This window comes from Dendrobium catenatum, unplaced genomic scaffold (assembly GCF_001605985.2).
Source record: "Dendrobium catenatum unplaced genomic scaffold, ASM160598v2 fragScaff_scaffold_1029, whole genome shotgun sequence".
Classification (NCBI taxonomy): Eukaryota; Viridiplantae; Streptophyta; class Magnoliopsida; order Asparagales; family Orchidaceae; genus Dendrobium; species Dendrobium catenatum.
In genome coordinates, this window is record NW_021319491.1 from 193216 (window position 1) to 208737 (window position 15522).

At 35.1% G+C, this 15522-nt stretch overlaps 1 protein-coding gene across 2 annotated transcripts; it reads left to right on the forward strand.

Annotated features, from left to right (window-relative positions):
* The first annotated feature begins 230 nt into the window (after positions 1–230).
* LOC110107159 lies at positions 231–4745 on the forward strand. Of its 2 annotated transcripts, none has more exons than XM_020837333.2 (4): positions 231–852; positions 2217–2366; positions 2564–3205; positions 3353–4745. In XM_020837333.2, the coding sequence occupies exons 1-4, from the start codon at positions 526–528 to the stop codon at positions 4388–4390; spliced, it is 2157 nt and encodes a 718-aa protein (XP_020692992.1). In that variant the 5' UTR covers positions 231–525; the 3' UTR covers positions 4391–4745. The 2 variants fall into 2 exon arrangements, with proteins under 2 accessions (XP_020692992.1, XP_020692993.1); XM_020837334.2 differs by having other exon boundaries at positions 2226–2366.
* Positions 4746–15522: the final 10777 nt, after the last annotated feature.

Sequence of the window (15522 nt, forward strand, 5' to 3'; positions counted from 1 at the left end):
AAATAGACCCTTAATGACAAATATTATCATAAAATATTGCAGATCAAATAATAACGCAAACCATTCTTAATAGTATTAAATTTGTATAAAATATTAAAAATAAATAAATACATTTATTCACTGGACAAAAAATTAAAAGTTTGCAAAATTAAGGACTTTTCGGTAATTTAACCATCCCTGCTGGGGATAAAAACGGGAAGTAGCCTTGATATTGAAGAGGGTGAAAACAGACGACCGAGCTTTCAGAGATCACCAAACTCTCAATCTCTCTCTCACCCTCCCTCTCTCTCTCTCTCTCTCTCTCTTTCTCTCTAGCCCTACGAATTGTCTCTTTATATATCCATATAATAATCACTCGTATTTCTAGTTTCCTCGTACATTTGTCGATCCCCCTTTCCGATCCAACTGGCGATTGATCCTCACCGGCGTTTACCGGCACCGGAAAAGTACCTGGGGAAGCCGCAAAGAAAATGCAGTAGGTTTTTTGGGGTTATAAACGTGGGACCGACACAGTATAAGGCCGAAATGGTGGCCAGATTGATGCGGTGGCCGTGGCCGACGGGTTCGTCTAAGAAGTTCGCAGTGAGGCTTATTTTAAGGGGAATCGATGGGTTCCCGGTGGATAAAGAATTAGGGGCGGAGACAAGGATGAAAGCGGAGGTGAGATGGAAGGGGAAGACAAGGGCACTGCGGTCGCTGAGGTCGATGAAGAGGAACTGCACAAGAGAGGACGTGATGAATGGGGATGGAGGGAAGGTGGAGTGGAACGAGGAGTTTGAGAGCGAGGTTGTGCTCACTGCGCAAAGGGAGAACGGTTTCAATCCGTGGGAGATCGAGATCGCCGTCTTCTGTGTGAGTCTTATTACCCCAATGGCACCATTGAGCTTTCATTTCTTTGATTATTTTTCTCTTTTTTATATTTTTTATGATTTTTTTGGGGTTCTACTGTTGCTTTTTATCCATTTGAATTTTTGATGCGTGGACCTTGTCTTAGGGTTTGCAGAGGAGAGACGGTATGGTTCGAGTTTTTCCCTATTAAAATTTTTCTCCTTTCTGGTAAATCTCTGCTTGTTCAGGGATGGGGATTTCTCGTTAGATTTTTCCATGCGTTTATGTTGCAACAGTTTTTTTGACCTGATCTTTTGGGAATCCATGCAAGGTGGGAAGGGGAATAGTAAATTTTATCTTGCAGTGATCGGCTTTTCAGGAGAATGGAATTGGAACTTGTGGCTTCACAATGGTTCCATCTCTGTCTGATGCGAACGTTTTCTTATAAGAAATTTATCATCTTTTTTGATATTTTTGGATTGTTTTTTTTTTTTTGTCCATATTTGCGATTCTAATCTTGCCTTGTGTCGTATGATAATCATTCAAACATTGCGAAGTTCTTCATTTAACTGTATAAATGATAATAGATGTTTCAAGTATATTTTAAACTTCTCAATTACTAAAAAGTTGCATTTTTCAATTGCATATGCAGAAATTATTTGATAAGAAAATTTATGTTAAAGTGACATCTGGTTTTATTAGGGACATGTTATCGGTGCAATTCAATCAAAATTATAAGAAAGCATTAAGACTGCGCTATTTATGGATTCCAGTGGTTTGTGTTCTTTTCAAATGGTATCCATCCCAAAGCATGTGGATAGTTCTTTTGTTTGTGGTTGCTCCATTCTTGTAAGTGTCTAGAACAAAACCTGCAATTCGGGCTTTTTGTTATTCAACAGAGAAATATCATACAACTACCATTTTTTACTTCATCAATAACTGTTTGTCAGATAGTACGCAGTATTCCAGTGGTTTGTGTTGTTTTCAAATGGTATCCATCCCAAAGCATGTTGATAGTTCTTTTGTTTGTCGTTGCTCCATTCTTGTAAGTGTCTAGAACAAAACCTGCAATTGGGGCTTTTTGTTATTCAACAGAGAAATATCATACAACTACCATTTTTTACTTCATCAATAGCTGTTTGTCAGATAGTACGCAGTAATTTGTGTAATCTAATGTTGTCCAACTTGGGTTCCTCATTTAAAATCTTGATAGCGTGATCTTTCTTTATATCAATGTTACATCATTTTCTATTTTGGGGGAGCATTTGAGCCCATGAAGAGTCATTCATTTAAATATCGATTATTTTGCTTTAAAGTTTATTTTTGTGCTGCCTTGGCCTATTGAACATCTTTAGATGAAATCTCAATTAATTACTTCAATTCTGTAGGGTCTGCAGCCAGGTAATAAGAACAAAACAATCGTGGTTGGAATGACTTCATTGAATCTTGCTGAATATGCTTCTGCCCCTGGCGAAGAGTTCGAGCTAAATCTTCCATTGCTGCTGTGTGGTAGTGCTGAGTCTTGCCCAATAATTCAAGTATGTTTGAATGATTCTTTTCTAAAAATGTGCAGTAAAAATTATGCTTACATATTATTACATATTACTTCAATTTTGTAGTACGCAGTAATTTTTTATTATGCCTACCTGCTTATCTACTTCAATATTAACTATGGTTTTGAAGTGTTGTTGACCTTTATGCAATTGCGCTTTTTTTTTTTTTTATCATGTTGCAGTTGTCTTTGAGATTGTTTGAGTTAAGACCTTTCCCGCAACAAAAGGAGGCAGTGCAGAAACCCGCAACTTCTCCATCTTCCCTGGGAGATAAAGATGAACTTTCTTCTCTGAAAGCTGGATTTCGAAGAGTATTTAGAGAGTTTATGCCTGGTAGGAAGTTCAGAAAGACACTCCGTGGCGACGGAAGTAGTGATGGCAAGTCCTCTGTTAGGACTGAGGATAGTTATTATGCTGATACTGATTCCATGGAAGATGATGAACGTGATGAAGAAATTGAATATTGCAAAGATAATAGTACTACTCGAAAATCTTTCTGTTATGGTACATTGGCAGCTGCAAATATGTTAGGTGTTACCATTTATAATGATATAAAAATGAATGATGAGCATGAAGATTTAATTTACTACAGTCACAGAAGATCCGATGTTGATTGTTCTCATGTTGAGGAGGCTATACCGTCCATTCCCGAGAAATCTCCTAAGCGAAGCATCCTTCCCTGGAAAAAGAGAAAGTATAGTTTTAGATCTCCTAAAGCGAAAGGTGAACCTTTGTTGAAGAAAGCTTATGGAGAAGAGGGAGGGGATGACATTGACTATGACCGTCGTCTGCTTACTTCTTCTGATGAATCTTTATCTGGAAAGGTACCTTTAATTTGTACCTCAAATAAATCAACTTACATCTCTCTTTTTTACTCGAGCTAAATTGGTTATAAACTCATTTCTCTATTTCATTGAAAACTAAACATCTATAATTCATATTAAATAATATGTAATTTTTCTCTGGTGCAGAAGTCTGATGATGATGGGTCTGCTCATCATTCATCAATATCAGATTTTGGAGATGACAATTTTGCTGTTGGCAGTTGGGATTCAAAAGAAATCATTAGCCGTTGTGGACAGATGAAGCTCTCCACTCAGGTCTTTTTTGCATCCATAGACCAGAGGAGTGAAAGAGCCGCTGGTCAGAGTGCATGCACAGCACTAGTTGCTGTTATAGCTGACTGGTTCCAATCTAATCAGAATATAATGCCCGTCAAGTCTCAGTTAGACAGTCTCATTCGTGAAGGTTCCTTTGAGTGGAGGAACTTATGCAAAAACCAAACATATAGAGAACAGTTTCCTGACAAGCATTTCGACCTTGAGACAATTCTCCAGGCAAAGATCCGCCCCCTATCCGTTGTGTCTGGTAAGTCCTTCATTGGATTTTTTCGCCCCGATCTTTGTGAGGATAACAGAGGCTTTGAGTTCCTCCATGGAGCCATGTCCTTCGACAGCATTTGGGAAGAGATCAGTCAGGTCAGGTCTGATTGCGTCTTCATTGTTAGTTGGAATGATCACTTCTTTGTACTTAAGGTTGAGCGAGATGCCTATTACATCATAGACACACTTGGAGAGAGGCTCTATGAGGGTTGCGAGCAGGCTTACATATTGAAGTTTGATAAGAGCACAACCATTCATAAATTACCAAGCAAAAAGGAAATCAGTGCAAATGGGAAGGAGGGGAGTTCTTGTGGAGAAGAAAGTGAATGTGACAGACCTGAGGAGGAGCAGCAGCTTGTTTGTAATGGAAAAGAATCATGTAAGGAATACATAAAGAGCTTCCTGGCTGCAATTCCTATCAGGGAGCTCCAGGCTGATGCGAAGAAGGGATTAATGGCCTCTACTCCACTTCACCAACGCCTTCAGATTGAGTTCCACTACACTGAGGCATCAAAGGATTTATCGAACTTCGTTGCTTTTCCACCATTACAGTCTACAGGATCAAATTCACTGATCTCTTGGCCTGCATATCCATCACCATCTACAGAACAAACCCTCACTGTATAGAACCCAACTGATGTGATTATTAGCTGTTGAAGTCTCTTTTTAGCTTTTTCTTTGCATAGATGAAGTCCTAACTGCTACTGACTAAGGTGAGCCATGCGGCAACCTTCTTAATAGGGGGACTGTATGGGTAAAAGCTAAAGAGAGCGGCCCATATCTTAGTTTCCAACTTACCTGATGCTAACTGTAACACTTTTTTTTTCTTACAAAGCTGCAACTCTCTCTTTTCCTCTTGATTTTGTAGTCAAAGTTGTCTTTAGTTTACTTCATCAGTTTTCGGCTGGAAGAATAACTACTGATCTTAATCACTGTCTAATGTATTCTTTTGGACTTTCTCAAAGTTATAAAACAACCATTTCTTTTCTTAACATCCAGTTTTTGTGCGAAAACAAGAGTTTTGTTTAGTGATCATCATTTTTTGCCTGTACTGTTGTTGGAAGTATTACAGTAGAAATAGGCTTCGTTTAGGGTTTAGGGTTTTTTTAATACTTCTTAAAGCATTTTTTAATACAAAATTTTGTTTTAAGAAATGGTAACGCATTGGGCCCAATTTTTTCGAGGCTTTTCTACAAGCTACAATATGACTAACTCCGGCTTATTTGAGACAATTTTTTTACTATTTTTTAAAATGACATTTTAGTATAAAAATTAAATTTTTTATACAAAAAAGTCACTTTAAGAAACAATAAAAAAGTCGTCCTAAACAAAGACTTAGTAGAACCCTCTAGAATTATTTATTATTCTTTTCAAAAGATTTCCTGGTCTCTTTCACTTAAGTCGTCTTTTGTATTTTAGCTGTCATTCTTTTCATTTTCTTATAAATTACTTAGACAAGTAAAAGGTTTTATAAACTTAAACTTTTTTCTTTTCTGCTTTCATTTAAACGTCTTTTTGGATAGTTATTTATTTGGTATTGACGTATGTCATCCTCGTTGTACTTAGCTGATTTTTTTTTTCTGTTTCTCTCCACTCATTCCTTCCCATAAGAAGTATGAGCAAGCATTAATCAACTTTTCTGAAAGCTGTTAAGAAAAAGATTATAGATTTGACTGAACAACTTGTCGAAAATGATGAATATTTCACCTCAAATCAACTTTTATCCTCCTTTATGTTCATTGCTCGAATGCAAAGAAATAAAGTCAGCCATTTGTACTGTTTTGCCTAGATTTTTGATCGATTTTTTCTCTTAATTCGGCTAGAATTTTTGTGAGAAGCTATTGCCAGAAAGTAGCAACACGACTCGCACTTTCGCCGGTGAGGTGAGAGCCCTCACTCTCACATGAGAAAAATTATTCTATGTGGAAGTCTAATCCCATCTAGATACCTAAGTTTGCGGCTCGGTACCGCAGTATCGAGGCTCGCTATAGCTCAGTATCGCACCTCAGTATCGCTGACATAACTGATTCTAATTGATATCGAGATGTAGAACTACATTCGACATCCGCACATAATAATCTCTTCTCACATGGTCGGCCAATCCATTTAGAACTAATTTATATCACTAGTAAGAATTGTGAAATTATTAAATATCAGTTTTAAAAGTAATTTCAAATATCTAATTGATTGAAAATGAATGAAATTCAATAATTTGTCTTTGTTTGGAATAACTACAACATTTTATAAAGTTGACTGTAAGATTGCTTTGGAGAAAACGACTTCTATATTACAATTACATAAAGTAGTTTTTTTATCACATAAATTTTCATAAAATAATGAAATTAACAAAATAAAAATAATCAAATAAAACTATAATTGCTATTTAAAAAAACAAAATTGTCAAACAACCATACCAAACAAACCCTTAATGTTAAAACCCATCCTCAAAAAATGAAAAGTTTCAATCTTGAAAATTTATTTTGTGCGGTCACTGAACGGTTCAGAGCGAATGTCACATGGTACCGAACAGAACACAGCAAAAAAAATGATGTGGTACATTCCGATTCGCTTGTGGACGCCATTCGGTGACTCCACAAAATAATTTCACCCAACCTTGATCCTGGAATTTGTTTGAAAAGAAAGCCAATAGTGACACACATGCCTGTTCACTTCTGAGTAGCCAGTTAATAAAAAAAAAAAAAAACCTTTAAACGTATAGCCACAAACAGCAGGAAATATTAAGCACTTAATCTGTGTTCTGATCTCCCAATTTAATTTTTTTTTTTAGAACAAGATCAGTACCCCAAACAAAGAGTTTTACTTGCATGTAAAGACCAAACGCCAGATTCAACAAAATCAGGAATCCACTTGTCTTGTGGAGTTGAAATCCAGCAAAGGATTTTGGAATCTCAGTGCAGGCTTTCACATTGGAATTCTTGTAGCTACAGCAACCAGCAATCATTCCACCAAAAGAAAAATTTATCAGTAAGTTATCTATCTTGGTAATGAGTTGTCTTAATCAATGAGATACTCATTCAAGCTAATTATAACATAGAAATTAAGCAAGCATGTGACCGAGGCTTCATTTGGGACGGCTTTTTTACTGCTTCTTGAAGCAACTTTCTAGTACAAAAATTTTAATTTTCATACTAAAAAGTTGCTTCAAGAAGCAATAAAAAAACTATCCCAAAAGAAGCCTAAATCTGCCAACTGGTAGACCATGTGCATTTTTATTGTGTTCTAAGTAGCAGTTAGGCAAGGATTACACTCTATCTTATCTTTAATACAGTGTAATTAATTGCTCAAGAAACCTAAACGAATCTTCTTGTAGTTGAAGCGATTCTATATATATATATATAAGAATGACTTGCAGTATGTGAAATTACATTCAGAATAAATGGCTCACCAGATATACGATATCAAATGCTTCATTGTAACTCTCGAGAGAACTCTCTACACTGTCATTTCTGAAACAAAATTAAGGGGAAAAAACTATTAAAAGACCAAAATACGGTTCAACCAATAACCATTCCGCCAGCATGAAGCACACAAAAGGGATTCAGTACAAGTCAAGTCAAATAAGAAATGATATCCCGTATGGATTTGCAAAAATTGTAGTTGGCCACCAAAACACTGGCTTTTCATTCTGTGATCTCCGTATACCACTGGAATAGCTACAACTACAACGTTCAAGAATGATAACCAAAATCTTTTCAAATACTCAAAAACATGACCAAAACAGCCACCAACTTTTGGGATTTGGCATTATTTTTTTAGTTCTCCGGTGATTCAAGTTAAATATGCTTGTAACATATGGGTTTCATTATCGATGAAATAGCTCTTGTGTAAGTGTATTATCATAGAAATAGTTCTTGTAAAGGGAGATTTGACTAAAAGCCATTACCTTGTGGTTCCAGTCCGGGTCTTGAATATACAAGATGATGAAGATATTCGTTCAATTGGCCTAATGTGAAGGGTATATACTAGATTCTTTGCATATGAAGTTGACTCTAGAATAAATAGTTACTCTCACCGCTCCAAAATTTGAGAAAAGATATACGTAGTATATATAATATAATGTTTTTACTTTTAATTCGCCTGTAACAACTTATATTAGAAGCTTTGCCTTCCAACTTCACTAAGCTCTTTCACCCCATTCCACTTAAATTCACTACCATTCTAAAAATTATGATTTACCAACTGTGCTAATGGGGATGTCATAAATGTGTTTTATAGAATCCAAGATATTTGAATAGTCCACAGATATGGCGTATTTATTATAAAACTGGATCTAAACTAATCTTTGAAAAAGAAAAAATACAAAGAAAATTATGAAATCTACACTAGTAAAGACAAGTGTGAGTTCCAAAGCATAAATAGAAGCTTCATGACATAATGTATATTATTTTTTGGGTTGAAAAGTTTTAAGAAGTTTTAAATGGTAGATGAAACTGTATTAATCTAAAAACAACGAGTGTAAGTTATTGTTATAAAAACCATAGTTCTAGTTCATCAAAACATGGTTTTACAGTCTAGGGAGAAAAAGCATGATGAATGAAATAAACAACTCATTCAAAAAAACTAAGCTGCTTCACATTTATGCGGAGATTAAAGAATAAAACATAATTAAAAAGTGTAAAAAATCAACAAATAATAAAAATAACTACAATTTTACAATCACTATATCTGTAACTACAAGTAGTACAACAAAATTAATTTGTTAGCTAATTGTAAAATCTATGACAAATTTCAACAAACGTAAACATGAACTCTCAAGAAATATATCATAAAAGTTCAAATAATTACAAAAAGACAATTTTTGGAGCAATGAGTGAAACATGAAATTAATTTGTTCAAGGAATGTGACGTATTTGTTATTTTAAAGCAATAATGAAACAGAAGATTCGGACGCTTTGACGAGATAAAGAAATGTGTGAACTCCAATGTTAGGTTCAAGTTTAAAACATATTTAGGCTTTGTTTGGGACAGCTTTCTCATCATTTTCTAAAACAACCTTTTAATACAAAAAAGTATATATTAAGAAAATTTTTAACTAAAACATTGTTTTAGAAAGCTGTCCCAAACGAATCCTAAGATTCATGTGCATATCTTCAAGGTGTTTTAGGAGAGCTTTGATTTGCAACACAATGGCTCTTAGATTGGATGAATCAAGCAGTCAAATTTTTCAGAAAAATAATGATACCTTCAAACTATTGCTAATAAATTATAAATAGATGATTGCATTAGTTGAATGCCGTTATAAATTTTCATCAATTTACTCGAAATTGTATCCACATATATAAATTGTATCCAGGCATCAAATCAAAGCAGGTATGATATCAAATCTCTTCAGTGCCATCTAGATTAAACTATAATTTTTTTTATTTAAAAACAAGGCAATTTATTTTCAAACAGGTGAATCTATCAATGCCCGGAAAGCTAATATCTAGTGAAATTTTGGATAAGAAAAGTGGAGGGTTGCGTTAGGTAGTCGACAGCCAGCGTAAAATTTGTCGAACAAAAATGACATGAATCCGTTCAGAGTGATGGTGAAATAGATTGTGATATTATCAGCATAATTCAAGTTGGATGGTTGAAGTGGCGGAATGCATCGGGCTTGTTATGTGATCGAAATGTACCCCTCAAACTTAAGGGAAAATTCTATAAGATGGTAGTGAGGCCTGCAATGCTTTATGGTGCCGAATGTTGGCCATTAAAAGAGAAGCATAATACTAAGTTAAGTGTGGCAGAGATGAGGATGCTTAGATGGATGAGTGGCTTTACCCTTAGAGATAGGATACGAATGAGCATATACGTGAAAAGGTTGGAGTAGCTCGAGTAGAAGATAAGATTAGAGAGAGTTTCCTTAGATGGTTTGGTCACATAAAATAGCGGCCTTCTGATGACCTGGTTAGGAGAGTAGAGGTATTAGATTTGACTTGTGTTAAGAAAGGTAGGGGTAGACCTAAAAAGACTTGGTTAGAAAATATTAGGAATGACCTTTCTTTATTAGATTTAAACGAGAATTTGACTTTTAATAGGACACAATGGAGAAAAAGGATTCATGTAGCCGACCCCACGTAGTGGGATAAAGGCTTGATGTTGTTGTTGTATAGATAATAAGTGTGCACTTTGATATAATCCAGAGAAAATTCGGGAACTTAATGTATATCCTAGGATTATTTTGGAATTACCAAAAGCCACTTGGAATATTCGAAATCCAAAGACCGGGCTTGGTTTTGTAATTTTCTACAAGGATATTTAACTTTTTTTTTCTTTCAATAACTTCCATTTATTTTTTGAATTTTCTATATTTGTTCTATTTTTCGTATTTTTATGCTTAAAAAAATATCAAGAACCACATTCTAGGTTTCTCAATCACGTTTAATCTGTGATGACATGGCGCTTTTTGGGACCAATGAGAATGAGTAATTGAATTGTAAGATAAGTTCAAATGTTCTTCGGAACAAGTGGTCTTATATTGTAGGTGCATAAAAATGAGTAAATTATCATAATAGGACTTGCAGCTTTTAGATTATGTCCCTTTAATCCTAAATTTTGTTCTTCAACAGTTCAATTTATTCCCTAATTATCAAAATTTGAACCAATTTGATCTTCCTGTCAACTTTGTTATTCCTTTGGAAAAAAAATTTGATCGAGAGAACCTTCCAAAAGGCAAAAGGGCATTTTGGATTTTGTTATAGTCAATCACACTACTTAACATCAGTTAACTAAAAGGATTGGCTTTAAAAAGTCCAACATGCTCTCATAATCCCTCCACTAATTTTTATTTAAAGAAACAATAAAATTGATGGTACCAAATAGATTCAGATTTGATAAGTTGATGGACTAAATTAATCAGATTAAAAAGTCTGAGCTAAAATGGACACACCTAAAATATCTAAGGACCATACTGATCATTTAACTCAAATAAAAAGTTAGCACACTTTACAATGCAACTTATTTTACATGAAGAGTTTCTTCAAAAGATGAGTTGTCCCTTAAAAAGTGTACAATTTGAAATTATTTTCATATTGAAATTAGCCTTGGATTGATGCATATTTCATCGGGATGTGTGCAAGCGCATGTTATTGCACATTATATGATGAAATGATTTGCAAGGTTTATGACGCACCATGTTGACCATGTGTTTAGCGCACATCTTTCTCAGACTAATCCCTATGCTCCGTAGAATATGCCTTCATGGATCATGACTGAAGATAGCCCTCGCGGGGCATCGATCGAGTCTGATCACCTATTTTCGCTTAATTGTGCGCGATGATAGTTCGAGTCGTCGTCATACGCTGAATTGGATTCAATGAGTTGCATCATGTCTGTCAACGTGTATGGGATGCATGCGATGAGTGCAACAAGTGCGACGAAATCTCATTTGTGTGAGATTTTCACCTACATGAAAATTTTTCATTAATGCCTTATTTTGCGATACAAACCACACGATCACGTCTGAATCACCAAAACTTCTCAACGAGCTTGTTCGCCCACATATTGACTTGGTTTAGCGTGCGCCGAGGAGTCAATAGGTTTTATTATTTAATCATTATTCATTTATCTCTCTTCTCACACTCTCTCTCTCCCCTCTCACATCCAATTAATGAGCTGCCATTGTGCCTTCCCAAAAAATCTCTTGGCCGCCCAAATCCTAAAAAAAGGACTAGTTCACATCCTATATGGATCCAACACAAAATGTCAAACAAAAATATACAAAAAAAGGTCATTTCCTTTCCAGCTCTCCAATTACACTTATTTACACAGCACTCACAATCCTACAACTCTCTCTAGCAGTTGTCATGTGTGTGACTCCATTCACACACAAGGCAAACATCCCATCTCATCCTTGGCTACTTCAAAATACTCCCAGTCAAACTGCACCCTAGGTCTAGATCTCTCGCGTATGAACCCAAACAAGGTTGATCGCCTCCTTCGACCTAGCAACTTTCTCCTCTCCCTAGCCCACACATACTCAACACCTTCACATGCACCTAGCTCCCTTTATCTCACCTGACCTCACTCTCTAGCCACCTACAATAGCCCGCACCAGCTACCAATAACAACCCTAGCCACCGCACCTCCTTCCCCTCTCAAGTCTCAATCAACTCTGGGTAGTCCACCCTAACTGCAAGTTTAGTTGAAATAGATAAGATCTTTTCTCTTTTTTTTTTTCCCAACAAGTTTGTCATATCCTATGTTTGATCAAATCGTATGAGCGTATTGTGAAATTTTTGCATAAAAAATGTGAGAGAGCAAAATACTTTTGCCTCATTCTCAACATCGAACTCATATTAACTCTGGAATAGAACGCCCCCACTTTTTTGCTCATTCATTGTATGAAAAAATATATGTAAGATTGCGCATCTTTAAAGTTTTGCGCACACAATATCACATAAATTTCAGCATTGATATGTTTCCACATTGTTGTGACAAAGAACCCATAAATATGGAGCACATTCTTTCTCTTTGCCCACCTAAATGATGTAGACCGTCATATATATATATATATATATATATATACATACATACATACATACATACATACATACATACATGCATACTAAGCTTATTTTATCCATCAATTTTAATAGTCAAAAACATCGTAGGTAGTTTTTTCATATTGCCATTCATGTTACTTGTGGCCACAAGGAGCCCTTTGATCCATTTAGATCTTAGCATCCCTTATTGCACTTTAGGTAACTTAGTATCTTTCTTAGCATAGTTTTAGGAGACCCCAGCTAGTGGTCTACCTCAAATAATTTAATACAAAATTTAAATTTTTTGACAGCTATCCCACATGCCTTTGGCATTTCCCTTGAATGAGGTTAATCAGGCGAGTATCCATCCCACCAGTGTTAGCGGATCCTAGAATACCTTACAGCTTGAGTTAGCTGACAATAGGGGGCCCCATAGGCACCTTAGCTCTTAGATTAGCTAGCAAGGTGTTTTTAATGATTTAAGATGATTATGGGTTTCATAGTTATTACCCAAACTCAGCCGTAATTCCCTTACGTGATCCTAAGTAGACTAGTAATATGACCCTCAGACTACCCTAATGAGCCTAACCAGTTGATCATAGGCTGATCAGTGGCTTGTTAGGGGTGACTTTTGATGATCCCAGAGTCTAGTAACTAAGTTATCTTTAGGTCAACCCTTTCGACTTGAGGAAAATATGATCCACCCAAAGATGAGCCATGTTTACTCTGGTGTTTTAAAACTCATAATGTCTTAGACTTAGGAAGCCTGGGATATTTGGGATGAGGCCAAACTCATTCCTTAACACTAGAATCTCCACCGTCAGCTTGTGTCTTAGGATTTGAAAATGAATTTTCCCTCCATTCTCTTAAGTGCATTTCACACTACTCTTTCCTTAGCTTATGACTTGGGACTAAGATGTATGTTACACCATCTTCTTGTTCTTCAAAACACTATATTCTAAAGCATAGTTTGAGGACCAATATGATGACATGTCTCATATTTTTTGAGGGATGCGGTCATCACATTTGAGCTTTTATAACCTTTAGTAATGAAACCCCTAAATTATGAAAGATATGATAAATCGATATTAAATTATTAATGAGGTTATTAAAACCACCATGGTTAATAAACTTAAATATTGCTTAATCAAATTTATGACTTTAACAACACATTTTTAATTAGATTGATACCCTCACTAGCTTAGTACATACTAGTTACTACGATAGACGCATTCCCTAGGCATCTAGGCTAAGGTTTAGTAAGAATTTCTTTTTCTCATATTGTGATGTGATGTGGTGTGTGATGTGATATTTTGGCTTGTTTGTTTATTTTTTTATTAAGTTATGATGTGGGCACTTCTCCTTAAATGATTAGGATAGAGGTATATATATATATATATAATTTTACTTTGTAGATGGCCATGCCTAAAGAGGGCAATTAGATCCAATAAATATATGTAATTTATCTTCCTTGCAAGTGCTATCATAATAAGTTCAAGCTTAAAATGGGCATGGACAACAGGGGCCAAGGATATAGCTTCAAACTAATTTGTGTCAGGTCTTATGTGATGATGTGGTACAGTGCTAACACTTTTTCTTCTGTAGGGGCAAATATGCAATTTTCTTCTTATTCATGCGCTTTTTAGTTTAAGAAAATCATAGATACATGGGTTATTCAGAAGGCAAGAGCCCAATTTTTGATGAGATGAAGACCCTCAACACCCGACAAATTATTCATTGTGTACAGTTTTAGGCTAAGTTTTAATCTTTATAGGGCTTAGCTATCTTTATTTTCTTTTCCTAGAAATATTGCAAGACCCAACTGCACTTTAGGCCTTTTTTGTTATTTATTTTGTGGTGATGATTGGAAAGTTTACTTTGATTGTGCACCAGAATTAAATGTTTTTCTAGGTTTATTTACTTATTTTGCATAGGGTGGGCCAGTATTGTATCCTCGTTAGGCTCTTACGATGTTAGACTTTCTATCATAAATAACTAATTCACCTAAAAATGACTATAGAGAAAAAAATATCCTTTATGATTAAATGCATGCCTTTTCCTAAAGTCACTTTTTTAAAATAAAAATTCAACCCCTACCCACCAAAGGCGACTCCTTAAAGCCGATAAAACTGACACCCTCATGCATAGCCTAATGAGTCGGCATATTACGTCGGTTTTCTAATAACCCGATTAGGAGAGTAGATATATTAGATTTGGCCTATGTTAAGATAGGTAGAGGTAGACCTTAAAAAATTGGGTTATAAAATATTAGAAATGAAATTTTTTTATTATATTTAAATGAGAATTTGACTCTTAACATGACACAATATAGAAAACTTATTCATGTAGCCGACTCAACGTAGTGGGATAAGGGTTTGATGTTGTTGTTGTTCGTTGATAATTTTCTCAAAATTCGTGCAAAGATAATTATTTTACATTAATTTTATGCAAGATTTCAAGGCATCATTTTGTACTTTTCTTGCTCTTGATTTGTGGCGATAATTTTTCATGAAATATGTGCAAAATACTTTTTTATTAATATTATATTTACTAACACATTTTACTCGATGATTTTTTTCTTTATTTGTTCACAAACTTGTGTTCAGGATTAACATTTTTTTTACTCTTGATGTGATATCTTTTTTGTCAAAGTTTTTTAAGTAAATTTGGTCGAGTTTCTCCATCACACCCATGAGGTAACAGAAGAAGGCCATCCCGCCAAACCCATAAAGGCATTTTATTTGCAATGCATAGGGCACTAAGACTTAATTTCAATGCATAGGCACTAAGACTTGAAATTTCATCCCACCACACTAGCAAAGGTGCTTAAGAGCAAATCTTTTTTTTTTTTTTTGATATCGTGTATAATACAATTTTTGATGAGATGAAGACCCTCAACACCCGACAAATTATTCATTGTGTACAGTTTTAGGCTAAGTTTTAATCTTTATAGGGCTTAGCTATCTTTATTTTCTTTTCCTAGAAATATTGCAAGACCCAACTGCACTTTAGGCCTTTTTTGTTATTTATTTTGTGGTGATGATTGGAAAGTTTACTTTGATTGTGCACCAGAATTAAATGTTTTTCTAGGTTTATTTACTTATTTTGCATAGGGTGGGCCAGTATTGTATCCTCGTTAGGCTCTTACGATGTTAGACTTTCTATCATAAATAACTAATTCACCTAAAAATGACTATAGAGAAAAAAATATCCTTTATGATTAAATGCATGCCTTTTCCTAAAGTCACTTTTTTAAAATAAAAATTCAACCCC

Excerpts from the sequence above, each read along its gene's own strand:
- LOC110107159 (XM_020837333.2), top strand. The coding sequence starts at position 526 with ATGGTGGCCAGATTGATGCGGTGGCCGTGGCCGACGGGTTCGTCTAAG. Across the intron at positions 853-2,216 it reads TCGAGATCGCCGTCTTCTGT|GGTCTGCAGCCAGGTAATAA; the intron begins GTGAGTCTTATT and ends TCAATTCTGTAG. Across the intron at positions 3,206-3,352 it reads ATGAATCTTTATCTGGAAAG|AAGTCTGATGATGATGGGTC; the intron begins GTACCTTTAATT and ends TCTCTGGTGCAG.